General features: G+C 51.5%; 3 protein-coding genes across 3 annotated transcripts; 1 reads left to right on the plus strand and 2 right to left on the minus strand.

Moving 5' to 3' along the window:
* Window positions 1-661: 661 nt before the first annotated feature.
* Gnmt (Glycine N-methyltransferase) lies at window positions 662-2,515 on the minus strand. The gene is made up of 6 exons (XM_003739062.2): window positions 2,124-2,515; window positions 1,847-2,003; window positions 1,546-1,730; window positions 1,263-1,459; window positions 1,009-1,149; window positions 662-912 (listed from the first exon to the last, which is right to left on the minus strand). The coding sequence occupies exons 1-6, from the start codon at window positions 2,167-2,169 to the stop codon at window positions 721-723; spliced, it is 918 nt and encodes a 305-aa protein (XP_003739110.1). The 5' UTR covers window positions 2,170-2,515; the 3' UTR covers window positions 662-720.
* Window positions 2,516-3,501: 986 nt separating this feature from the next.
* Window positions 3,502-5,442, minus strand: LOC100901618 (cell growth-regulating nucleolar protein). Its single transcript, XM_003739073.3, has 6 exons — window positions 5,332-5,442; window positions 4,933-5,143; window positions 4,644-4,846; window positions 4,232-4,462; window positions 3,846-3,995; window positions 3,502-3,693 (listed from the first exon to the last, which is right to left on the minus strand). The coding sequence occupies exons 2-6, from the start codon at window positions 5,141-5,143 to the stop codon at window positions 3,502-3,504; spliced, it is 987 nt and encodes a 328-aa protein (XP_003739121.1). The 5' UTR covers window positions 5,332-5,442.
* A 3,776-nt stretch (window positions 5,443-9,218) lies between these two features.
* LOC100901758 (facilitated trehalose transporter Tret1-2 homolog) lies at window positions 9,219-13,217 on the plus strand. Its single transcript, XM_003739074.3, has 5 exons — window positions 9,219-9,528; window positions 10,063-10,346; window positions 10,866-11,105; window positions 11,399-11,540; window positions 11,680-13,217. The coding sequence occupies exons 1-5, from the start codon at window positions 9,485-9,487 to the stop codon at window positions 12,515-12,517; spliced, it is 1,548 nt and encodes a 515-aa protein (XP_003739122.1). The 5' UTR covers window positions 9,219-9,484; the 3' UTR covers window positions 12,518-13,217.
* The last annotated feature ends 12,818 nt before the right edge of the window (window positions 13,218-26,035 follow it).

Here is a 26,035-nt window from a genome sequence, read left to right on the forward strand (position 1 = left end):
ACGCCGAGGATGATCACGAGGACTAAAGTGCTACTAGAGGAATGGGAACGGAGGAGGACTACCACCCGAACCGAAGAAGGATATCACATGAATCGACCTGCTGGAGACATCGCCCCTGAACCAGGGTCTTCTGATATATATTGAGACTGAGATATAATCAGAGAGGGTCAATAAACCATCCATCCATCCATCCATCCATCCATCCATCCATCCATCCATCCATCCATCCATCCATCCATCCATCCATCCATCCATCCATCCATCCATCCATCCATCCATCCAACATCTTCCCGCGGATTCCTGGCGGCGCAATCGAAGATAGGAGAAGGAGACGCTCATTTTACCTTCTGGGCTTATCTGAGGTGGAATCGCGTCCCATACGTACTACCCATACATTCACTCCAGAGGATCATCGGATTATTATCTGCAATTTTCAGAATATTTTTGGAGTCGTGATGCGTCGAAGATATGCAAGTTTCGTGCCGCTGTGCGAGAAGAATCCTGGGGGAATCCTGTCGATGGAGCTGACCTTTGGAAGTCGACAGTTTCGGATCTCTGAACGAATCCATCGCTCTCCCAATCCATTATTCACCATCGAAGGACGCTTTCCGGAAAATATTGGAACATGCTTCCTTTACTAATCTCACGAGGCGTTCAGAGGTTGTCATGAGCTTTTCATTCAGGGTTGGATGATGCGTGAACTTCTATATACAGCATGTATCAAAGGGTTTTTTGAATGAAATGTACGTAGAAGGCGGGGTCCTTGTTTTCTCCCAGAGGTTGAAAGTCTCCAAAGATCTCGTGTTTAGCGTTTTTCCCGAAGACCTCGGTAAGCATCGCGTTGAAATCCTTCAATCGATGGGGGAAGTAGGACAATCGGAAGAAGGAGCTTAACTCGCCGTCGTAGCGGCCCTGGATGAATACGAGAGCAAAACTCATTAGTGGGGAACGGAACGAGCAGCCTCTCCACTTCTGCTGTTCGATCTCATTAGGACAATCGGGACGCACCTTCTTCGTAAACTCGGTGTCAGTGGTCAGATCAAATTTCTCTCGTAGCTGAGAAACGTCCATGTGGTAATCGAGAGTGACTTGGTGTGGCCTGTTGTTCAGGAAGAGTACACCTGTGTCGATGGACTTGATGTGTTTCGACTGCGAAGTGAGGGAAGAGGGAAAAGCTTCAATCTCGCATCAATATTCGCGTGGACTAGAAAGGAGCGAATACATCGTATTTCAGATGCGGAATCAGATCTTCGAACACGCACGTTGTAGTAAACGGATTTTGCAGGGGTCTCGCCGTGGTCGAGAATGTAATCGTAGTTCCTGTGGTCGATGACTAGAAAGCCCCCGGGTTTGATCATTTCCCAGAAGTTTTGTATTGCTTTCACATGAGTTTGTCCGTTTTTCTGCACATCTGGTAGGTGGGAGAAAGAATTCCCAAGGCACATCACAGCGTCGAAACCTAGAGGATCACTGGGACTCGTACGATTTCTGTTTCAGACATGATTTTAAAATGATTGATGAGACGACTTCTGTGAAGATATGCACCTTCTCCTGGCTTAACAATGTCGTCTGGGATAGTTAGCCAATTAGCTTCTTCGATCACCCAAGAATCGAAAGCAATTTCTTTTCTTCGATTCCAGCGAGCCTTGAGAGCGTACTTCAGCATTCTATCGGACGCATCCGTCGACATGACGCGGAAGCCCTCCTCCAGGAGCATAATGGAGTCGATTCTGGCGGCGAGTATCGTAAATATCGAAGTGGAAACTCTTCGCGGGATTTCCCAATAGATGCGCATCGATATCATTTCTCGTGTCGCCCGTTTAACGAAGTTCGGGATGAAACTCACCCAGTACCACACGCGACGTCGAGGACGAAATTTATGCCGAAATGCCGAAGTTTACCGGTCAGGAAGTCTTTGTAATGTTTGGTTCGATCATTTTTCTCACCGATGTAAACTTCCCACAACTTGGCGGCTTTTCCATCCGCATACTGGTCGGGAACACCTTATCGGAATGAAAAGCTTTGTGATGAGCCGTCGCGAAGGGGGCGGGGGGGAATCCATTTAGGGCGTCGGATCCGACAGGAATCACCGCCAGAGAGCATAAGAGGGAAAATTGACTCACCTGCCGCTGCGACTCCCTTGGATCTCCCGTGGAACGTTTCGCTCATGATGTCGACCGGTTGTCTGGCGGAATCCCGAAGAAGGCGACGATGTTTGAGTGCGATTATCAAATACTCGGCAACTCACCTGCGAAAAGGGACAATCACTATCTATTGTAAATGCATCGATATCGACGAACGCATCTCCGCGGATCACGGACTGTCTGCGGTTTCGATTATCTTTGAGCTGAGATTCCCGCTGGAACTCGAAAAGACTTGAGCCCTTCATCTCTCAAGCCACCGAACAACCTAGAAAGATTTCAGGCGAAGACGATTCCGTTCGAGCGGTCGGTCGGCCGGCTGGCAGTCGAGGAATCATCGTCGGGAACTTCTCAGAAATCTGTTCAGCCGAGCGATCCAGCCGGAAAATCACTTGACTCCCGTGTTCCGACGAAAGAGAGAAAGCACACGTGATAGTCCTGCTCGGGTCATCGATAAAATCCAATGGAGCTGATAAGCGGTCATCTCCTCATCCACGACGACCGTATCATGGGGCTCGCCCCGAATCGTTCTTCCTGCTGTCAATGACCATGAGATAAGGATCGTCTACTTGCAAGCCATGGGATTAGCGAGATGGGATCAAGATCCTGATTGGTTTGTGTTCGCAGACATGCCCTGAACTCACGCTTCACGGGCTCGCAAAAGAGACTTTCGACTATTCAAGCTCAGCAGCGCGACGTCGCGTTCATTGTCATTACGTCATTTGGTTCCGGCAGCCTTTCGGGCGCCTGCATAATGGCTCACTTCGACAATCTAGTCAAAGGACCGTGTCGACGGTGAGAGCCGAGGAGAATCCGAGACAGCGAGATGAATGGAAATGTTTACGCTTCCGCGGAGGGGACTCCGACCCCTTGAAATGGGCGGGGCGAAGTTCAGAGGCCGACTCGTATTCATGGCGGGGCTTCGACGGCGAGATCTATTCCCGGCAATCGGCGCTCGAGTCGACAACACGGCTCCGTCGGCGGTAAGGTCTCGTAGGAGCTTCTCCTCTTGGGAGTCTACGTCGCGCAATCATTTGATAATAATGCAGCGTCCTCTCGATCGCATTCCTATCAAGAATCCACGTCGAACTAGCCAAGAGGCGCTTGACTCTTCCACAGGAGACCCGTAGATCGAATGCGAGCTGAGCCGGTGAAAAAGAGCCACCTCATCTAAACACAAAAACGTGCTCTCCACTTTTTATTCATACCCAACACGGAGTATTCGAATCATCGGTTTCCAGTTCGAAAGATACCTATCGTCAAGATTATATGCTCCCGTCCAGGTAAATTATTTATACAACGGAGCATCCTAAGCGAACCTATCTATTTTTACACAAACGTAATCATCATTGAGCGACATCTAGGCGCTCGGCGCGACTCTCCCTGCAGAGAACTTGGCGATGCCACTCTCTGTTAGCTGTACACATCCGTCGGTGCTCTGGAAACACTCGTTCTTCGAGAGGAGTTTCTCGACTCTGCTCGAGATTTCATCGACGTCCCAAGCCTTCGAATGCCCGTTCTCTTCGCAATACTCTGTGTACAGAGCTGTCACCTGGAGCGTTAATGATTCTCTTTTTATGGGATATCTAGGGATCCCGTCCAATAGCCTGATAGTCGATGAGATCGTTGGAAGGAAGAATGTAAAACTAGTCCGCAGAAAATATGGTTACGCAGCTGATGCTGACATCTAAGAGGTTCCCGAACCTTTCTGATGAGTTTCTTCATTTTGATTGCGCCGTTTTTCTCCAGGAGAACTCTCGCGACGCTTTTTTCAAGCTTGAACTTCTTATTTCTCTTCTCGACGGCTCCTTCTGAGATCACCGTGTCTTGTTGCAACTCTTCAGATGTTTCCTTCTAAGAAGAAGAAGAAGATGATGTCCTTTCATTTGTTTCCAATTTGCTGCCGATAATTTCAAATGATTTGCGACTCCGGGGTCGATTGTATGAATCAGGTATGTCGCCCGGAAGGGAGCTCCGCATGCAAGACTTTCCGATGCAAGGCTCATTGTTCCGATGATTAGAAGGGATACGTCCGATTCCTCAGTCAGAGGTACTAAAGTCAGGGCTTGTATAGTTGGGTTCTTATTTACCTCGAGTTTCTTCTTCTTCTTCTTTGGCCGCGGCTCATCTACATCTTCTTCATTCTCCGAAGCCATGCGCTTCTTCTTCGCTTTCGAGGTCACATTGGTCTCTTCATCGCCCCTCGCGGATGATTTACCGTTTTCAGCGGCCAGAGGCGTGGTAGAATCCTTGCCACCCTTCGAATTGTTTCCATTAGGAGCGTCGTTAAGAGCCTTTAATTTCTTCGCGTGGCTCTCCAGCTGGAAATAAAACGCGTACAGGTGAAGTACAATCTCTACGAAGAGCACGTGTGAAAAAAAATATCACGGAGCGAATCCATCGGAAGTGAGTGGCCGAGCAGGAGAATCTCCCGATGCCTCTTCCGCCATGGATGATGGACCCTTGAACGCATCAACTGGAATCGATCATACTGAAGCTCACCAATAAATCGAAAGCCTCCTCTACAACTTTGTAAGGAAATCGCTTCATCGTGCACTTGCTCCAGTTCAGAAACGGTTTCTTCTTACGGGGGACGTTCTCGAATTTCCGCATTTCGATGAAAACGGGCGTAAATCGTTTATCAGTGCCGCGGTCCGCGAGCAGGTCGTCTATGTTCGAAATCCACAAGTCCTGTTTTTTTTGTCCTGCGAGTGAGTGAAAAGTTAATTGAGTTCGCGGCTGTGCATGCAAGGCTGCACAATATTCAACATACTAGGAACCGAAAACGCACCCTTATCGCACTTGTGCTCGCCCACGAGCCCGTATTTGAAGTCTTCGTCCGTTACGCATTGCGTGTGAGCGTTATATTCATCGCCCCAGAACTGTTTCTTACAATCTACACACGTGAGGCTTTCGCAGCGACGGCAATTGAATTGATAGTGTTTCTGGACGTCTTTCTTCCGGAGTGATTCCCCACAAGCATCACAACTGAAGACCACCATCTGCGAAGGAACGACATGACCGTCAGATCAGGAATAGGAGCCGTTGCGAATTCCCATCCACTGATGGTACCCGAACAGGATATTCCTTGGAGTAGTCGGAGGATTTTTCCCCTGGGAATCTCCGGAGAAACAGATTGGTCGCGAATTCTCTATCGCTAATCTCATCATTGTGTCGGATCTTAGGATACCTTGGGTTCGCCCAATGGCTATAATCACGCCAACGCAGTGGACGGGACCGCTATTCGTACGAGGGGATATCAGGCAAAGGGACTCCGACGACTCTTTTCCGCGCTGCACTCGTGGAGGGAGCTTCACGTGCGTTCTTTGTTTAGAAAAACATCGGCTGGTGCCTGTGATCTTTGCCTGCTCAGAGTTGGCGAACACTGGGCGCGGAAGAGGCTATCGTCCCTCGACTCCTCGACCGAGGGATTGCGTGAACTACTCTGCCGATAACTATATTTCGTATAGCTCGAGAATCATTCCGTCGATTGTCTAGAAACATCGATCGGTCCGGCATGAGTGGCGAAAAAAGAGATCGAGTCGGAGTTCCGTGTTCCGTCTCATCGAACGGCGTATCCAGAGAATTCATTCCATACATCGCATCGTAGAAGTCCGGTCTGATGCCGATAATGGTCAGAAGATTCGCAAGTCGCCCGGAAAGCGAGAATATCCCCGCGCGGTCCCTGTCTCTAGAGAGTCTTGTATCTCCACGAGAGAAGTCCTGATGTCACGGAATGGACCGGGGAAATCCCAGTGGATCGAGGGTAGGAAGGAAGCTCCTTTGCTCTTCTCGACCTCCGACCGATTTGCTCAGAGAACGCTTTCCTTATGTTTTCCACCCTCATAGATCCTTTCGAACTTTGATACATTCACGCTCCCAACCGTCGTCTCGAGGAGTCCGATAACTCCTTGATGTCAACTGGACATCGGCCACAACGAAACGAAAGGATTAGGCTCTGACCGCAAGCACTCAGACTGTAGAAAGCGCCCTGCTCAAGAATTGAGGGCTGGCCATAGTTGCCAAGAGCCCCGTTCCCGAAATATTTTCCCCCATGAGGTCGGTACCATGTCAAACACGGCGATCACCTCTTCAATCAATGCTCGTTGTTACCGAAACGAACGGAAGCCGGCATAGAAGTCCTTGGCTGGCATTCTTCTCACGAGTTACCGTTGTCCGAGTGAAGTCACCGATTGAGTCCGTGCGTGGTCGGATATACTCACTCAGAATGGTTCTCGTCACTGGCGTAGGCATCTCTCTCTATTTCTTCCTCTTGGGCCGCCAATCGTTCCGGAACACTGTCGGAACGAGCTACGTTTTCTTCCTCCGACGTTTGTCCTCGATGCGGCCCTTTTGCACATGCTGTCAAGCTGCGGAGAGGCACGTGGACGACACCGAGCAGCAGCCAGTCACCCCACACGCTATCGAGTTACACATTGCACGATCTCAGCCAGCTGCAGACCTACACCAATGTCCGAGTTCTCTTTGGATAGTCTAGGATAGACAGGAACAATAAATCATCTTAACGTCAATGTGGCGTATCGTCTCTGTCATATCCGTTGAGCTTTGCAATTGTCGGCTTTCTTTCGTGTTCTTCTCAACACAGCGTTGATTACACCGGAACAACAGTTGTAGCGTCGGACTCTCGAGCTACGGGAGACCGTTTGAAGCGAACCAAGCCGTGCACTAGTAGAATCGAGCCCAGAACGTCGCTGACGCCAGAGATCAGGCTCGAACTGGATGGTGATCGTTTCGAGATTGACGTGTCCTTCACAAGTATTCACGAGATGAAAACAGCGGTCCCCATGAGCCGCATCGCCGGCACTCCGCCTTTCGATTGTCGGCATACGCCGCATTCATCTCGATGTCCCGAACGACCCCCGGAGCGTCCGCGACTTCCATGAAAGCCTTTCGAGAAATCCTCGAATCATGGAATGAGTCGGGTACATCGACCTTCCGGAGTCCCTTCGTGTCGCTTGTCCCGAAAAAGGTCTTTCGTATTCGAGAGTGCATCCCGAGTAGGATGAGAAGCCACTTGTTGTTACACTCCAGGAATAATAGAACACTTCCGGCATCATCATGAATAAGAGCGTTGCTATACGCCTTGTCGAGATGGAAAACTACGAGCGAGCATTGATATTATCAGGTCGCTATTCCCTGAATTTGAGGACTTCACCGTCCGATCGAATCGAGAACATTTCGACCGATCTGAACGTCTGGACGGAAGTTTCGCGGAGGTTCCGGCAACGTTGCGGAACCCGGAGGAGCTCGGATCGGTGTGAATTAGACTCCCGGGAAACTGTCCTAGGCTCAGCAATCTACTTTGCGATTGATTCTTCCCTTATTCGTCAATTAACTCTGCGGAATTCCTCGCTCCGCTCGTGGCACGGTCGACCCTGCCGACGACTTTGGCTGAGGGTTCCCCATGGTGATAGGGCAGGTAGGCTATTTCATAAGAAGAGAGGATCGTTTTTCAAAACATTCCACCTCTCAAGGCCTCTCTCTGTGTATCACATTGCCGGTTCGTGCGATGTTCCAGGTTCGTAGAGGTTGATGACCAATCAAAGTGCCGCGCTCATTCGACTCCCCTCAATCATATCGACTCGTACCTAATCACGATAAGTTTCTCATTCGCGGCGCGATAGTCGCTCATTATTGCGTTTGGGATGAGGCACGAGCTGTGACAAGATATCACAGGGGCACGATCTGCCCTCTAATCTCCATCACCTCTCAGGTTAATTATTTTTCTTTCTCCGATCTCATTCGAGTGCGGGGAGGGAGAAAAAAAATTGCGCGAACTCACTCAGCATTGTCGAACATGATTCACTTTCATCGAGAGCTCCCTGATCGTTTCCGATCGATCGATCGACCGATCGATCGATGCATCCCTCGATTCCCTCGATGACTCCTGACGATCGTGGAGGGACAGCTGTGAAATACTAAGGATCTTAATTGATCACGGAAGACCACGAAACCGGCGAGAGTGTCACGTCAAAGACGAATTCGGCGTTAGCCACGTCACAGACGCCGCGCCGTTCGGTGACGTCCGAGAGCACTTCGCGATGCCTCGACATCGTATCGTTGTAATCCGAGACGACGGGAGTCTCGAACTTTCTGTTCGAACGAATGTGAATAAACGGATACAGATCACCATTATTCATTATCGATAAGAATTAGCGATATGATCAGAAACGTGAAACCCTGGGACCGAATCAGTGGGAAGTTCTGCATCAGATATTGGTGACATCCCTTTGATGTCTTATCCTCCGCGGGTCGAGGTTAACGGCGGCGCTCGTAGCCTTCGCAATCTGTTCTAGCGGCGTTCCATACACGTATGTTTTCGTGGTCCAGAATCGCGAGATTCGGAGACCTACGAGATCGAGATCTGTATCTCCTGGTTGCCCTGCAGGCCAGCCGAGCTCCGGCATATTCGCGAGTGATTGTGCGGAAGACGTCGATTCCTAGCGATTATGTAAGGAAGTCGAGGAGAGCGAACCCGTTCCCCTCGATGCGTCCCGGATCGGAGAGACCCGGGTTCAGGCCATTCATCCGGAAAGAGAGACGATGAATAATAATCAGCACATGTGAGCCGCTATTGAAGGTCTAAGGCGTAATTCACTGATGGTCTCGGACGTCAATATCGTTGTCGTCGATGATCGCCGTCGACGCCGGTTGTCGCCGGCGTCTGGATAAAGAGTGGCGCAAAACGGAGTGGCGCCTCAACTTCGCGCGGCCACTCACAGAAGATGGTTACGCCGCCGCGCCGGCGGCGGTGGCAGTGATGAAGGCAAGGATAATGAATGGAATTTTTCCGAAGGCCGATAGCAGCTAGTGGCGCCAGGAGGCTGCGAGCTCCTGGCTTTGAGCAATTCGAGTCGACTGCAGCCAACTGGCTGCTGATTGTAGCAGTTGTCAAGCGGCGTAACATGCAGATGCGCTCAGTTGTAACTCCGTTCACCCCGACCGTGCTCTCACAACCTCCTCGCCAGACATGAGTATCCTCGTGGATCGACAAAGACCGCCAGAACGACGCTAGTCTGGCCACATATAAAGACAGCTGTCAATCTCTTGGCCATCACATCGTGTCGTCGCTCCACGCACTCCCATTAGAGCCAAGGACTCAGATCTCTTCCTCCGAAGAGCTCATCTTCGCTTCAAGTGCAAAGTGGAGAGCGAAGTTCAGAACGGGTCCTTGATCTTGTACCCCGGTTCGGCCTTCTAAGACACCTGTTCGATCGTGAAGATCGATCGTCAGCACGACCGCATAGATATCCTGACGGGACAGCAACGCCGGAGGGCATCCGATAGGAATACGGTGAACGGGACTTCATCCAACTCCGAAAATGACGGTCGCCGACGGACGTCCGAAACTGAACACGCACGGAGGGTGAGTTGAATCATTTTCACGGTCCCGGGAATAACTCTGAAAAAATCAGGGAAAACATGCCCTGCGCCGCTCGCTTCCGGGATCTGTGATCGAAGCCGCTCACCGAGAAAGAAGGAGGAATTGCCCGCCCGAGCAACGAGGTGTCGGACCCTCGTCCACCTCAGTCGATGAATTCTCCCAGACTTGTTAAGATCCGGGGGAGACTCCAGCCCCAATACGTACATATCCGCTATATGGCATTGACCCTGTTCATTACTTGGGGATATTTCGTGTTTTTCCGAATTCGAGATTCATCGGTCGGAAAAACTCGAGGCAGAGCTTCTTATCAGACCGCTGTGGACTCGGCACCGGATTGAGCCCCAGAACGGCGCCTTCCGCTCTTGTCCTATATACCGTTGTAAACATATTCCAAACATAGAACTACTCGTCCGGAAATAGAAACGCGGACTCCATCTCATGAACAGATTAGTTTGATGCTGCGAGTTTATCTTATCATCTGATTAGCCCCAAAGCAAAATCTTTCCATGCTTCCAGGTGCTATCTCCACATACCGGAAAACCCTGTGAACTCGAAGGATGCTCCGCCTTCGCCCGCCGGCTTGATAATCAGACCCGGTGTCAAACTCATGTACCCGGCGGCCTTTTCGGTATTCGTGGGTGCGCTGGCTATTGGCACCGTTGTCGGATACCCCTCCATGGCAATCTCGTCGATGGCGGACTCGAACTCGATAGTGGCTGAGGCCATGCGGGACTCGGACAACGTCGCCTGGTTCAATAGTCTGATGGCCCTGGCAGCTCTTCCCGGCGCGTTCATGGCAGGTGAGTCCCGGACTTCGAGATCGAAGGAAGACCGAAGGTCGAGCCGCGGCGCGACTTCCTGAGCGAGGCATCGGAAATTTCCATCCGACGAAAGAACATTCTGGTCTGAAAACCGAGAACAAAGGATTCAGTTGTTGCCGGGTCGATTAGCCCACAGATCGAATGTCCCAGACACCGACTCGAATTACACAAACTATTGTGGTATGTTCTAAAACAGACCGACGTCATCGGGACATGAACACGTCTAGACTAGATTCGATGAACTAGACGAAAACAAAGAGTCGATTTTCATTCGAAGTCGCCGTAGGTGTCTCCGGTCACACTGGACTCGGATGCTTCTTCTTTCGGAAAGTTCCGTCAACAGTTTTTTTTTTGCGGCTCGTCATGGATAGTCCGGCGGCCGTGACGTCACGCTCGATCGTATTTGACGTTTTCGAGGCATGGATGAGGTCTCAGACGCTTTAGGCTTTCCCGCCCTGCGACCAATTATTGTAAATGAGTCAATCTTTTCCTTTACAGCTCCTCTCGCTAGCTCGATAGGGCGTCGAATCACCCTGCTGACCGCTTGCATACCTTTTTCGATCGGATGGCTCGTGATCGCGTTCGCGAGATCGACGCTCGAACTCTTCACAGGAAGGGTTCTGACAGGTTTCTGTACTGGAATGATTTGCGTTGCTGGACCAGTGTACATCGTAGAAATCTCGTCGAAAGAGAAGCGTGGTCTCCTAGGAGGACTCTTCGGTGGCATCATATCTGGCGGTAAATATTTCGTCATTAATCGCGCGCAAACACCCCATCGATTGATGAGGCGAGCGAGACTCGGGGATATGCTCGAGAAGCAAATTATAATGGAACTGAAAGTCCTCTCATTCAGATTGATCGATCGATCTTCCAAAAAAATGCTAGGCTGTCTGGATTCTAGATTACTTGACGTGAGGATTCCCCTCGCTCGATCCATGTCCCTGCTTTCGAACTAGCCCCACCCGAGCATCAAGTTCGATCATGTTACAAACGGGAACGTACTAAATAAGTACTAAACATCCCGTTTCCAGGTATTCTCTTCTGCGGCATAATTGGCGGCTTCTTATTCGAATGGCGCGGTCTGGCGCTTTGCAGCGCCTGTCTGCCAGCCTGCATGGGGCTCCTGCTCCTGTTCATGCCCCGCTCCCCGAAACTTCTCGTTTCCAAAGGAAGGTCAGTATCTTGTGTTCTATCCCCGGAGAGCTTCGATATATTAAGTTCCCGACTGCTCGAATTCGACAGTCGTGGGATTTGGCCCGAAGCACGTCAAAGATAATGCGTATCGACCTGAAGATCTCTTCTCTCTCTACAGGGTCGACAAGGCGATCGAAGCGATGAGCGCGCTGCACGGCAGTAATTCTGACGCGCACTTGGAAATTCTCATCATGAAAGGAACTCAGGAAGACCTCCATAGCGCTCTGTCGGTCCGGGATCTGTTCCGCAAATCGACGCTCAAAGCTGCAGGAATAGCGATGAGTTTGATGCTGTTCCAGCAATTTTCCGGGATCAACGCCATCATGATGTACGCGGTCCCGATCATGCGGGACGCCGCACCGTCCCTCAACCCTGTCTACTGTACGATCATGCTGCAAGGGACTCAAGTTGCGCTGAACGCCATCGCTTCGAAAATCACCAACAACCTCGGCCGCCGGATTCCACTGATGTTCTCGGCGCTCCTCATGAGCTTGTCTTTAGCGGGCTTCGCGTTCAGTCAGTACAAGGAAACGTCGCTGTCGTGGCTGCCCGTTCTGTGTTGCGTAGTGGCGGTCATCGGTTTCTCGATTGGTTTCGGACCTTTGCCGTGGCTTGTGGTCGCGGAAATCGCACCCACCAAGGTGTCGGGTCTGATTTCATCTCTGGCGACGTCGACGAATTGGGCTTCGTTCTTCCTCCTCATCAAAACCTACGACGACTTGGTTCAGGCTCTGAGTTCGCACTTCGTGTTCTTCATGTATTCGGCATGGTGTTTGACGGCTTTCCTGTTTGTCGCGTTCTGCATTCCGGAAACAGCGAACAAGAGTCATCACGAAATCGAAGCCATTCTCGAAGGTCGGAGCGTCGGTGACCATGATGATGATGACAGCGAAAAGTCTGCACGGCAAAGTCCTCAAATTCTAGTCAAGGACATGGACGAAGAGCCTCAGTTTTGAAGGAAAATCTCATTGTCAGAGCTAAGTCAATAGATAGGCGAGGCTGCGACGGGGGGCTGGGCAGCTAGCGCTCTAGTGTGAATCTCCTCTTGCGAAGTCGCCGAAGGCTTCGCGTGCAAGAACTGAGTGAGTGAGTGAGCGATTTGGGAATGCGAGAATGAAGTGCGTGCGTTTAACTGAGTTGCGACAGCTCGAACTGTCAACGAAGGTGTAAATACTTTTAGTCAAGGATAATAGTCATGGCTCCGATGGGTCCTGGGTGGACCATTGAGACGCTGAGAGAACTCTCACTGGGATGCTGGGCATCTATCCTGTGGGATTGTTCGATATGTTGATTGAGACTTTCTCATACGAGCCTCGATAGTCGATGTTTCGCACCGAAGAGGACGAACGTGTTTCAACGGTGGTGTCGATGTTTCGCACCCCACTCCGATTAGCTTCGTTTTGAAAAGAGAACAGGGAATGATAGTAATCCTTAGGAAGACTGTCTTAGATACTCTAGATGAGATAACAAATGCCGGGAGAACCTCCTCATCAACGGTGCTTGTTGCTTTACATCTAATTCAGCACCGTGTTTTCCATTCTTCAACAGTGTATGCTCAGCCGTTGTTCGCGGCTACATTTACCGTCGTGGGTTCATCTTCCTGATCATGTGATGCGAATACGCCCTAGTAAACGAATAAGCGAACCGAATAAATATAAAACTGAGCCTTCGACGGGAGCTCGATTTTTAGAAAACCGAACTACCTACTTAATCGGAGAGCGTAGCTCCGCCCGATCTGAGCCGGGAGAACTGACAATTCCGCTTCTTCTGGACACCTGCCTTCTACTTACGTCTAGCTCCCTCGCACGGTCGGAGAAGGAGTAGACCCTGATTCAGAATCAATGGAGCTGGTAATTGGAATCCATCAGAGACCTCAGGACGACGATTCGAAAACGTACTTCGACCCTCAGTCGATCGCATCATCATCAATGGCCCAACGTCAGAGTAAGATCCCGAATTCAAGCTCCAGCTCTGGAAGAGAAGGAATCGAGCTCCGGAGGGGGATGGTATCGAGATCCCGGCTCCTTGAACCTCGCCATCTGAGACGATTCCCTGATTGACGACATGATAGTGCGACACTTCTGACTTGATTCGCTTCATAACGAATAATTGCGGATCTCGCGTCACCGGGATTATTTCATCCTTGCTTTGTCTTTTCTGGAAGCCGTGTTGTTCCGTCACTGCAGAAATGACAGTAATAACACGGTAATCTTCAATTCCCAACCCATTTCATGCTTCTCTAGGCTAGAGAGGTGTATGGAGTCTGCTGGGCTACGTGCGCTTTTCTGTGGCGCCGATCAGTCGCCTCGAGCGTCGGCTCTCCGGGAACCGACCAGAAGATGAGGATTCAGATGAATATTCTTGCAACAGACACCGCGGAGTTACTGCGAGTTGTCTCCCAAAAGAGTCCCGGCTGATGGGCTCGAGATTCTAGATGGAAGCGTCTCCTGCTGTATCCCCGAGAGCGTCGGACGGGTACCTGACATCCGCTGAAATTCTCAGCAGAGTGAGCGAATCCAATCATTGGCGAATAACTTTCCCTCGCAACGGCCGTGGACATTCGGGTGCTAATCCATTCGAAGACTCACTGAGTCCTGAGGCAGAATATGTTGTAATAATTTCAAAAGTGAGTTATGTTCATTATCTGCTTCGCTCGTGGTCGGTCCGCCGTGGCCGTTTTTCTTGAGACGGAGGGATTCGAAAGCGGTCGCTCGAGAGAGTCCCCAGCGCGAGCGGAACGTTTTTCGCCGATATCGAAACAGGTTTCGAGTCAATACGGCGCTACTCTCAGCAGCATCGATGAAGAAGCGGAGCGCTCGGAGGAAACTTCGCCCGCCCGGGGCGTCTTCAGTTTCGGAGACGGTGCGACGGCAAACTTCGATCAGAAGAAGACGCTTTCCATTTTTCGATTCAGAACTCAAGAACTTGAACCGGTCCAGCATTCTGCAATAATTCCATCGGAGCTTGACAAATGATGTTCGCCTGGAACTTCATCTTCTGCTCTTCTCCCCTGAGCAGTTTCGACCGCCACGTAGATTCCCGAAGCGGGCTGTAATTCAATTTCTGAGAGCATCGTCCGCTCTTCATTCCCGAGGAGAAGGAAGGAAACTCCAACCGGAGGACCATGAGCGAAGATTCGTACAAGATTGAAAGAAATGCGAAACTGAATTTTTATTCACTTCGTCAAAGCAAGATCAATGTTCGAATCAATCGAAGCGGAGCAGGATTCCGAATGGTGGCCGTATACTGTGAAGGTTGAACAAGGTCGAACGATTATTATTATCTGTGTCGTCTTGAGAATCGACATCGGAAGAAAGCTTCTCGTGACCAGAATCCAAAGGATGTTCCTCGTCGGATCGATCGAACAAGGAGAAGATGTTCTCGTGAATTCGACTATGAACGTCATCGTCTTCGATCGAGCGATCCCTTCAACAAGACATCTCTGTCGATTCCATGGCGTGAGTCCCAGTTTCGGCGATGCTCAAATATCGATTGGAAGATACGAAAAATGATAAGGATCTCCTCGTTCCGCCTAGCCTGAGCGCTATGCCCCCAAGAAGCCCATGAGGGAGACTTCATCGAGTCACTGCCGGTTAAAAAATTAGCAATAATGAAAAAAATCGAATTCAGGATGCGCCGATCGAAGATAGATCTTTTGCGTGCTGTTTCGGCCCAAGTACTGAACGTATCAGTGTCGATTCCGCCCATCCGTACGGGGAAGCTAAACAATGACGAGGCTCAGTTCAAGGCCATTCAGAGTCTCCATCGCATCGGCAACGCTTACGCTTGACGACTCCCGTGTCTGTTAAACAGCAGAAGACGTTCCCCGGAGAAGTTCCGGAGCGTTGTCTCGCTTAGCTCTCACTTCGACGAACAATCCATCTAGAAAATGAACTGATTGCTGATCGGAGGGGCTCGCTCGCATCGATGTCCCAACGCTCGGTACAGTATTCGGTTTCCGCACGATTTCCAGGAGGAGATCCCCGGAGCTGAATCACGCCAGGTCGATCACGACGTCCTTCGACCTGGATCCGTGATGGGCGCCTCTTCGGAAAGGTGGTGAATCGAGTCGAAAGGTATCCATCCACCGTGTTCGGATGACTAACCTCCACGATGTCATCACAATGGCTAAAAAAAAGAGGCGAGCTCCGGGTGCAGTGCACCTTCTGGATACGTCACGTCGGATACGAGCCGCTCGGCTTTCCGGAGGAATCTTTCGGTTCCCGGTCTCGTTTCAGAGGAAAACGTCGCGGACCTTGCGTGAGCAACACGGACGAGCCGCGGGAGATGACGGTCCGGAGGAAAGCGTCGAGCGGCTTTTCGGGGTTTGGGGAAGCCACGGAACTGTTGGCGGAGGATCGTGAGTCGCCGCATACCCTCGTGAAGTCGCATACCTCAGCGCTCCATCGCTTCAAAGATCGAGCAAGGGTTTTTGAGAAAGGGGATCGGTCCTCACTTCGAAGACGGTCGCTGTTTCGTTGGCTGATGCATTTGACGCCAACGTCTCTTGACCTCCAAACCACCCGCCGAAGTAAGGAGCGCACACCCGACGGAAGCACGCAGTCGACCGACTGAGCGAGGTCTACCGAGCGAAGAACCAACCTGTGAGCCAGAAGATGTGACTTCTTTCCGAACTGGATTGTCCGGTGCACGAGTGAGACTTCGGTTGCTTACATAGCTCTCTGCTTGCGTCTTTGCTTAAAAAAGAGAAAAACACTCTGTGATGTGGTGCTGCTTTGCTAACAAGTTACCCCTCCTCCGAACGCTTGCATCCTCTATCATCTACCCGTCTACGCTCGTGAATCCTTGCATTCTACTCTTGGTTCCCTTCTTTGCTCCCCTTTCCAACGGTCTAGTTTTCCCCAGCCGGTCTCTGATTGCTCTTGCTGAGCGTGCCTTCGCTGCGAGCCGCGTCTCCGGTTCGAGCCGGTTAGACTGAATCACGTCACCTGTCCTACCGACCAAGCGTCTCGGGCCGGTTTCGTTGTTTATCGCGACCGTTTCTCTTCGTCGCCGCTTTCACTCAAAGCCTGAGACTGAATTTCTGTGTCTTCTGAGCGTCGTCGTCGCTGGTGAGGCGATTTCCGATCCGAAGGGAATCAACAGATTTCCCCCCGTCAGAGGAGGGAATTGCGGAATTTCCTCGAATCGACCGATGTCAGCCTATTCCTCCCCCCCTGAGTGGCTGAGCGAAATTGGGAATATTCGATTCCATCGCTCGTAGCCGTCATGCTTCGGCCGTAGACCGACGACGGCGATGAGCAAGCGAGCGGACGAAGAGGCAAGCAGGCGGATTTGGTCGCGAAATCCTTGACGGTTTCTGTGATGGCGTCAACATGCCATGCGGTGGCCGCTGCCGCTCATTTGTATTCAACTTGGACTTCCTCCAAGGACTCGGCTTTTATCTGTCGGTCGGTCGTTCGCTCGTCCATCCATCGGTCCGACCGACCGACCGTCCGACCGTTCACCGACGGAGCAGGGTCTACGTTCGTTCCCACTTGGAAGTACGCGCCGTCTCTGCCAGCGCGATGTGTGTGTCGATTCATCGGGCAGTGAATTGCTTCCTTGCTAGCTTCCTCGCACGGAGCGGCAGAAAAATCCGCGACGGCACCGACTGTGTCGAAAACGGCTGAGAGCGAGACGTCACACTTGACGCAAGCCCCAGTGGAACTGCTGAGCAGCCGGATGGGCGCAGAGTTCGATTCTGCGCAAAACTGTCAGGCGCATGCCGAGCCAATACAGCGTGTTTGCGAGCAGAAGCGCGCAATCCTTAGGCACTCGCTCCGTGCAGTGGGGGGGGGGGGGACTCTCCGTGCGTCGGGCGTCATGCGCCCAATCGCTCAGGGGGACCCAGTTGCCGCGGCTTCGAATTTTATTTGGTGTTTCTCTGTTCGTTCCTGTCGAGCTCGTGTCGCTCGCTCGCCCGCCCGCCGTTTGCTTGCGATGATCGTTTGTCGCAGGACGACTCCACCTGAATATTTTATGAATTGAAGCTCAATTTTAAACCCCTCCCAGGCTGGTAGCGCTGTTCGTCGCTCGCTCGGTCTCCTCGCATTTGTGGTGTGTTCTTCCCCAGTCCGTCCGCTCGTTCGTCCGTCCGTCCGTTCATCTGTCCGCTCGTTCGTCGTTCCCCCTCCAACGACGTCGGTGAGGTAGACAGTGAAGGGAGTCGCAGGTAGGCAGGTGCGTTCTAATCTGAGGTGGTGCCCCCGGCAGCAGCGGTTCTAGCATGGGCTCGATTCATGGGCCTCTCGTCTTCGCCAGCTTTCCTCGTTCGCCATGTAGCCGCAGTGGTCGACGTTGCCGTAGTGCTGCCAGCCGTCTTCGGTCGTTCGAAGTGCAGTAGTCAGCGCCTACTGACTGAGAAACTTGGCGTTTGCTCTCTCCATGGAAACTTTGCCCTACTCGACTCGGGGCAGGCGAAATCCATTCAATGGGACTGACTGACTGACCGACCGACCGACGGACGAGCAGCCAAGCCCAATGATTTCAAGAGCTTCCTGACGGTAATGGTATCAGATGATGTTTTGACTCTGAATCAGCGGATTCGCCGTCTTTCACTTATCCTCGCTTTTGACGATGTGGGATGACTTGCCGGAAGACGTCGACGCCTGAATCATTTCCATCAAGGTGACCGTGTCGCTGGAGCAGCCCCTCGGAACTACTCGGCACTTCACACCGACCTGGGACTGCGGTTGAGGAGGTTGAGGAGCTCCGCGCTTTTTGGCGGGACGTCACCGCGCGCGATAGAGCGATTTTGACTAACTCGATTCGATTCTCGGAAAGCCGTTTTCGGATCGTTCGTGAAACTTCGTGAAGTGGTTTAGAGGCGCCAGACAGGCCGGGTGTTTCGTTTTTTCTCTCTTTCTGGTCGCTCCCACGCGAAGATGCCACGAAGATGGCGCGAACACGCCGTGTACCCATATTCAGCGCAGACGCGTCTTCACGCCTATCGTACTACTGTTCGGAGTCGCGAGCTCCCGAAACTTGTCGTATCGTCCTCTTCTTTCGAAGTACCCCGACCGAGCCGTGCGCTCGGGCTCTGGCCTCGCTGCCGGACTGCTTTATATTCTGGGTTGAGTTCTCTCAGAGCGTTTCCAGGTCCTTCAACTCCCGTCAACGACCGACCTTGCCCGGAACCAATCACCGACATCGAGACAGAACTCAGAACATAGCGTTGCTTCTTTTCTTTGGTTATCTAGCTGTATGAGTGATGAATTATCCCTACGTATCATAAAGCTAGGTTACCAAAGTTAAAAACAATTCGCACTCTCAGCCTGATTCATCGAGTCTTCTCCGATGGAAAGTATCTAGAATCCTGCCGAAGGTAAGTCGTTGAGCGAATTTTCAGGAAAACATTCGCGTCCGCATTTTCGGTTGGATCCGTGGCAGTAGATCCCCGGCCCTGCACGCTTCATCTTGTGAGTGGCGTTCGAAATGATGGAGAGCTCCGCATGTACGAGAATGTTACATGTCGATGTCTTCTCAGTCCAACGAAGACCTGTTTGAGGCCTCCCGGTGGTGATAGATTCCCCGTAGTGGAGTCTCGAGCCCGTCCCACCGGTGGTTGCCTCCAAACACGGGCAGGACTGAGGCCCACAGAGGAATTTCTTCAACTTCTTCCTCGGCTCTCCGATAAGCTCTGAAGCGGAGCCGGTGGCTTCGGAGGTGGCTCGCCTACGAGTTTCGAAGCCCCAGAATGGAACCTCGAATCGGCTCCTTCACCGAGCACTGCCCGCATGTAGCTCATTTTACAAGGATTATAAAAGCTCGTTTTCTTTCGTCGTTGTTCTCGCTGCCGGTATCTCTTTCTCGGATGTGTCCTGCGCGGAGACACCGACCCCGATCCGTCTGGCGGTTTTTCTGCTCAACTGAAAGCCGAGGTGAAAGAATAGATTGAGGTTGTTCCTCCTTCCTCCCTCATTGCCGTCGGTCTGCTCTCGGGGAAACCTCCCACAAAGAGATTTTTCTTTTCGACGCACCACCTGGAACCCCTGACCTGGATGCCCCGGCCACGGTAGTCCCTGTGGTCCGAAAATCCTCACGGGTAGACGAAGATGCCCAAACCAGCGCAAGTTTAGACGCGTGGTCCCCCAGCAGGGAAAATCTAGGAGGTTATTTCCGAGATGCCGGAGCATCGGACTCGCTTGCCCCGAATAGGTTTCTCCGGAACTCTGCTTAATTTTCGCTCGAGGCTTCCCGGGAGGGAACCCGCTTGGAGAGTTCCTATCAATAAATTTCATCCGAAATCCTCTTCCGATTTTTTTCTGTTCCGGGCTCTGTCGGGCCTCCCGATGCCGCTCCGCTCGGGAGCTAGAATCCCTGATTCCCTGTGCATTGAAAAAGCGAATTCCCATCGAAGCCTCAAAACAAACTACCATGGGTAGCGAACGTCTTCGTCGCCGCCGCGCCGCCGCAAATGCGTTCTGAGCATGTTAATGTTTCGATGCTGTCAGATGACTTCAGCTTGCCATCCATGAAAGGAAACAACTAGACATGCGAGGGATAGAGACGGCGAAACAAGAAGAGGAAAGCGAGCGAACGAACGAACGAGCGAGGTATCTGCGAGTTCGAAGACCCGCCGCTTTTCGGCGCAGAGCCAAACTGTCTCAACAGACACATAACACAACACAGGGAGTGTCAGACTTCAAGAGCGCTATCTTCGCGTCAAAATTCCCGAATCGAGCAATTTCTCATACTTGGAATATGCACACACGAAACGCACACACAGACGCGAACAAACAAGCTTTGTATGAGATGCGTCTGTCTTTGTGGTATGCGAGGGTTTTTCGCTGAACTTGGCCCGATCAGTGGTTCCTCCTGTTTAGGTTATCCAACTTTGACTTAGAGGCTGCTGCCTTCCCGTCCGCTGAACGAATCGACAAGAATATTCGTCCTTGTTCTAACATGTTCACAGAAGGAAGCTATCTCCAGCCCATCCAGGCGACTCTCTCTCTCCCGAATATTTTCACCTTCCTCACCCGGACTTTCCAGGAAGATCGTACGCAAGACTGTGTCGTTTATTCCGAAGACGGAGTTTCACAGAAGAGCGTCCCGTCTCGATGCCAAGTTAATTATTTGTCGATCTAGCCCGAACGAACGCCGAAGAACATGTCCCGGGAGCGTTTCGAAAACACAGTTCATTCCGATAGCAGGACTCTTCAGAATTCTTCGGCGAGTTCTGCGGCCGGATAACATTCCGTGCCGAGATGCAGTGACAGCTCAACTCTCGCGTGAATCGTAAATACTTGCATTAGTTCTGAAAAACAGGAACATCGAGATTCCGTTCACGCTGGTTGGAAATGCGTTCGAAATACGAAACCTGTTCTAGGAGATTATACTACTGACTGTGAATGAATCGCCGTAAATCCGAAGCGACGCTGTGGAGCTGGATGCTCCAGGGAATCATCTGGAATGTTGGAGAACCTGCCAACTCTTTGGCCGAGTGCTCTTGGTGGGTAGGGGACCGTTGGGACGGAGAAGGAGCGAGCGTTGGGAGATCGATTTCGGAGGAACAAGAATTTCAAGAATGACGATGCGCTTTGTCGCGGATATTTCCGGAAGCCCGGAAGCCGTTTTTATTCATGAGTGTCTCTCGCGAAAATTCAGGGTCTCAGACCGAGAGTTCATAGGAGAGGATAGACGGGACAATTCAGTCGCCGTCCTCTTCGGAACTCCATCCCTGGCGCGGCATATATGTATACCCTTGAGTTAGTCCCGTGCACTTCAGTCGGCTTAATGGTCTACACTTGCCGAAAAGCGAATAAGAAGACAGAAGATCGAGAGAGATGATGTCCGATGCTGCGCCGATAGAAAACGAGGAACGTGGAAGGGGCTTAATGCGACTGACGTTGCGTTGCCCAAGCGCCCGCCCGACTGAGCGAGCGAGTGAGCGACCGAGCAACCGACCGACCGACCGACGGACGGACTGCCAATCGAAGAGGGCCAACGTTTAATGCGGTTCACTCGCTCGTGGATGCTTCTCCCCGTCTCCACTGCTATCACTTCGAGGGGCACTGCACTTGACTAGAGCGATGGCACAGCGTCGACGATGCCAGCCTAGCGTCGAAGCTGGCATCAACATTCATCTATGCGCCCGCCGCCGTCCAGCGTGCTGTCGAAGTCTTTGCTTCTACCGACTTCGGTAATTTCTGGTTCATTAAACCTCACGGAGACGATGTCCGCCTGTTTGCCCGACTCACTGCCTACCTTCTCGCTTGCTTGCTCGCCTGCCGCTCACTCGCTCGCTCGCTTGGTTGGTCGGTGGGCCAGACAGTCGAGAAGCTCGCCGCCGCTGCGGGATGAAGAACGAAGATTAGTAGCGAAAAAGAAAAGCGAGGGGCCAGAACGATGGACAGTCTTAGCGGAGAAACGCTAGATAACGAGCTTCGGGACGAGAGCGCCAAGGAGCTTCCATCGAGCAGAAATCAGCTCCGGTCGAACGCTCAGAAGTGTAACGGATCGTACGCACGCTCGATAGCGGGCGGAGGTTCGCCGAGGAAACGCGAGAAGAAAATCACTAGGGTGAAGTCGTGTATATCGAACTTAGCCGGAGCGAGAACGTGGAATCCGATCGTCGGAGCGGTTGGTTTCGAACACTGGGTACTTTCAAAGCTCACGATATTCACGCATCGCAGGAGCATCTGAATAATTTCATTGATGATTCCGAAATTAAAACACAGCTGGACGAAGATCTCATTGTATCGATCCCATTGTTCCTTAAAACTCACTCGATTGTTTCGGTGAAGCCGAGCGAGTAACGATTTGGCTGCATTCTCTCAGAGAATTCGACTATTCAAATCAGGGAGCCTTTCATCCGAACGAGAGCCCTCACCTGCGTTCCCCGTCAAATTGCCAAGAATCAAAACTGACTAGTTTGATACGGAGCTAAAAAAAATCTTCCTTCCTTTCTGACAAGATTTGTGTTTATGTGTTGTATGCGATGACAACTGCAGGGACGTTGACCTGAACGATGGATACGAACGAGAAATATAGATAGATCCAATTATCCATTTGTCAAGGAATTCAAGCCTCGACCTGGAACTGACGAGTGTGATCCATTACGTACGAAGATCTCGAACGAAACTTTGGCTATCGCTCCGGGACAGGTCGGCGATTTCCTCCAGGCCGCTCATACTTGGGATCGGTCGAAATCGGCAGCGGAGATCTCGCAATAGCCCTGCAGAAGGAGGAACATCCGCATTAGTGAATGTTTCGAAATCGTCGAGCTTTTCCCGGTACAAGCACCGCGAGTCTCAACTCAATTGACCCCCCTCTCTTCGAAGTTGCTCCAAAATTGAGACTAAATCCTTCAGCGGTCTTACTCTCATATCTGGGGCTTTGTAAAACACTACAATCGTCTCTTACGTTTCTACCTGTTTGCTCAGTTGGAACAAGCGGTGAGAAAACACGTGTTCAAAAATCTGTGCCAGGCCGTTGGTGGTTTGTACCGCGTTATGAGTCTGACACCTCTGCGGAAGCTCTTCTTCCCTCATTGTTCTTTTCTGATGAGGTTTCCTCACGCGGTGAGGAACACCGGGGCACTACACGTTCTTGATCTTGAGATGTTGGACGACACTCTTCACACTCCTAACTCCCAGCACGTCTTGATTTCTTGAGTGTGAGCTCCGATCCATCCACAAACGACTTATTCAATTCCAGCGGCTCAATGGGCCATCGACGAATAGAAGCATCTTAGCGAGTGGAAGCTGTTGGAAAGTCGATCTACGAGTCTCGGTTTCCTCCGATGATGTGTGTGCACGATGAGCAGTAGAAGAAATTGCCGAAACGCAGACTTACGAACGATATTCGAGATGAGGAAAATCCTACGAATTCCATGAAGATATGTAGGTAGATTAAATAAGCATGAGCCTCCCAAGTCTCAGACTGGACTCGGAGCGAACTACTGCGAATTCTCTAGCGGAACCATCAGTGGAAGTCCAAAGCGAGTTTTCTGTACCAACGAAACCTGTTGCCAAAAGATCTAGAAGCCGAGTGATCGATCGGTAGGCGATGCGCCCACCCTACAGCTGTCCGACCACAGATCGGTCCCGAAGCTCGCTCGTGAGACGTGTCCCGCGGAAATGCTTGGAAGAAAAGGCTGATGTCCATCGAATCCCCCTGGAAGGCTGGATGATTCGTTCCGAGCACGAAAGTCAAGAAAGGTCATTCAGTGAGAGGTTCGGAACTCTAAGGCGAAACAGCATTTGAAAGACGCTCTATATTCGCTGCTAAATGAGCTCGACCCGGACCTCACCTCCTGGAGCATGGCTCAGAGTTTTTTATTGATCGTTCACGTCTCTTGAGATAATTCGCAAAATGACCATCGCCACGATTATCGTCTATCGATTCTATCGTCTGTTTTTCATGTTTTTTATCACTTGGGGAGCTCGAACGCGAACGGGTAGAATGCTGACCCGTTTAGTCCCGCGGAAATCAGGCATGAGTTGGTGTAGCAAGACTGGACGATTTCTATGTGTCGGCTATGATAACCCGAAGAGATTCTCACTCACTACGGACTTTAATGGTCGAATGCCACAGCAGCGTCGCTAATACGAAAATTGTAGCGCTCGGCGTTGCTCTGCTCATCCATCGAATGACCCGGCCGATCGCGAAAGAGCAGCTGACTGGGCGGGTAGTCGACAGTCACCTGCCTCAATGCACGAAATAAAGTAAACTCGCTTCCAATTTCATTGTACCACCTTCGACGGGACAGGTCGACACTCCTCCTCATTCCCAGGACGTGTAGCGATGACGGGGTGGTAATAATCTTTCAGAAAGCGCCTCTTGGATTTCTCAAATCCTGAGATTTGGCCGAAATCATCAAGCGTCAGGGTAAAGCCATTCGACATCGCGCTCCATCTTTTTCCCATCGCCGCTTTTCAATTCACGATTTGTCATGTATATGAATAGACGGGGCACGACCATCCCGCGAGCTCTTGGCAATGCTCGAAAGTATTGGGGGGGAAGTCAATTACGCTCTTGGCGAGGGAGCTCTGGGACCCGTCAGAGGATAAACAGTAAACGTTCACGGTCTCGATAATTACTTGCTAACGGGCGACATCGTCTTAGTGGGTTCGCTATCCACAAGCGGGACTGCGTTGATGTAGCAAAACGAATGTAAATGTGCGGACCTTCTCGACCTATAGGTTGTTGTCCGTCAGAAACATTCCATGAACCAGGGAGATCACAGTCCGCGTATCTGAACGATTATTATCCGACAATCAAACTGGATAGAAGCATGGCTCGAGGCTGAAGTGAGAGACCGTCGCCGGAAGTTTTTTTTTACCTGCTTCAGTCGCTCCCACAAACAACTCCAGCCAATCAATCAGCCAGTCAGTCAAGAGAATCATGCCGGTCCGGGTGTCGCAAGCATTTCCGATTCCAACGCGAAGTCTCTATCTGAGGCCGAGCTAACTCTGAGCGAATGATTTCTCGCGGAGCTGCGAAAATCTGGGAATGTTTCGAGAAAAAGACGAGAAAGCATCGGATTATTCGCTTGATATTCTTGACGGCGCTCAGAGACGGCTGCTCATTGAGAGGAGCGTGCATGTAAGTCTGAAGATCGTCCAGTGCGCCGAGTCCACCACGAAAGCTGCTCCGATCGAAAGCAGTCACGAAAAACCAGTCTTTCAGAAAGGGATCCAAGCTCGAACAAGAGACGCTGCGCGCTCCTCTCAATTCGTTCGGTGAAGAGTCGAAGCGGTCGAAGCGGTCGAAGCTTTTCCCAGCGGGCGGCGGTGCACGGCTGTCGGTCGTTTCGTACGATCGTCGATCTGTCCGTCCGTCCGAGCAGCCACGGACCGACCGACCGACTGGCTGGCTGACTGACTGAAAGACGCTCGAACTATCGGACTTGACTCGGCATGGTGCGGCGGCACCAGCATTACTGGCCGCGACGAAGCAACAACCGCCGCCGCTTGCTGTGCTCCTATGGCTACCGCCGACGAGAGTAAAGCTTGCTCTTCGAAACGATGCACGCCTGTTCACTTGCTGAAGACATCGGCCGACCTTATCGGCGCTCAGTGGGGTACCTTTCGAGCGAGCGAGCAAACCAGCGCCAGCATATCGCGCACAGCCCTTGCAAAGAGAGGTTTTCACCAGAAGGCCGTCTTCCAGCACTCGCCAGCGGCTTACTGCGAATACCGCGAGCGGAGCGCCGACCACGACTTGCACCGAGACGAAACACTCATTATTTCATTATCGACCACCAGCGACTTCAGATGCTGCCCCACCGAACCACAACTCCGAGATCGAGTGCAGCGAGCCCGCTACTCGAACCATTCGAACGAGCTTCTGCTTCAGCTGAACATTCCATGTGCAGATAGGCAGAAGGGCATTTAGGAATTTTATTCCTGTGATAAGTTTGCAGCCGTCCCCCTATCAGTCATTCGATCGAATCCCCAGTCCTCCTCGAACGAGTCGATTCCCTCAAAATCGTTCTTTCAATACGAGTTCTCGCCGCTGGAATTCGC

Source organism: Galendromus occidentalis, unplaced genomic scaffold (assembly GCF_000255335.2).
Source record: "Galendromus occidentalis unplaced genomic scaffold, Mocc_1.1 scf7180000076383, whole genome shotgun sequence".
In the NCBI taxonomy this organism is placed as follows: Eukaryota; Metazoa; Arthropoda; class Arachnida; order Mesostigmata; family Phytoseiidae; genus Galendromus; species Galendromus occidentalis.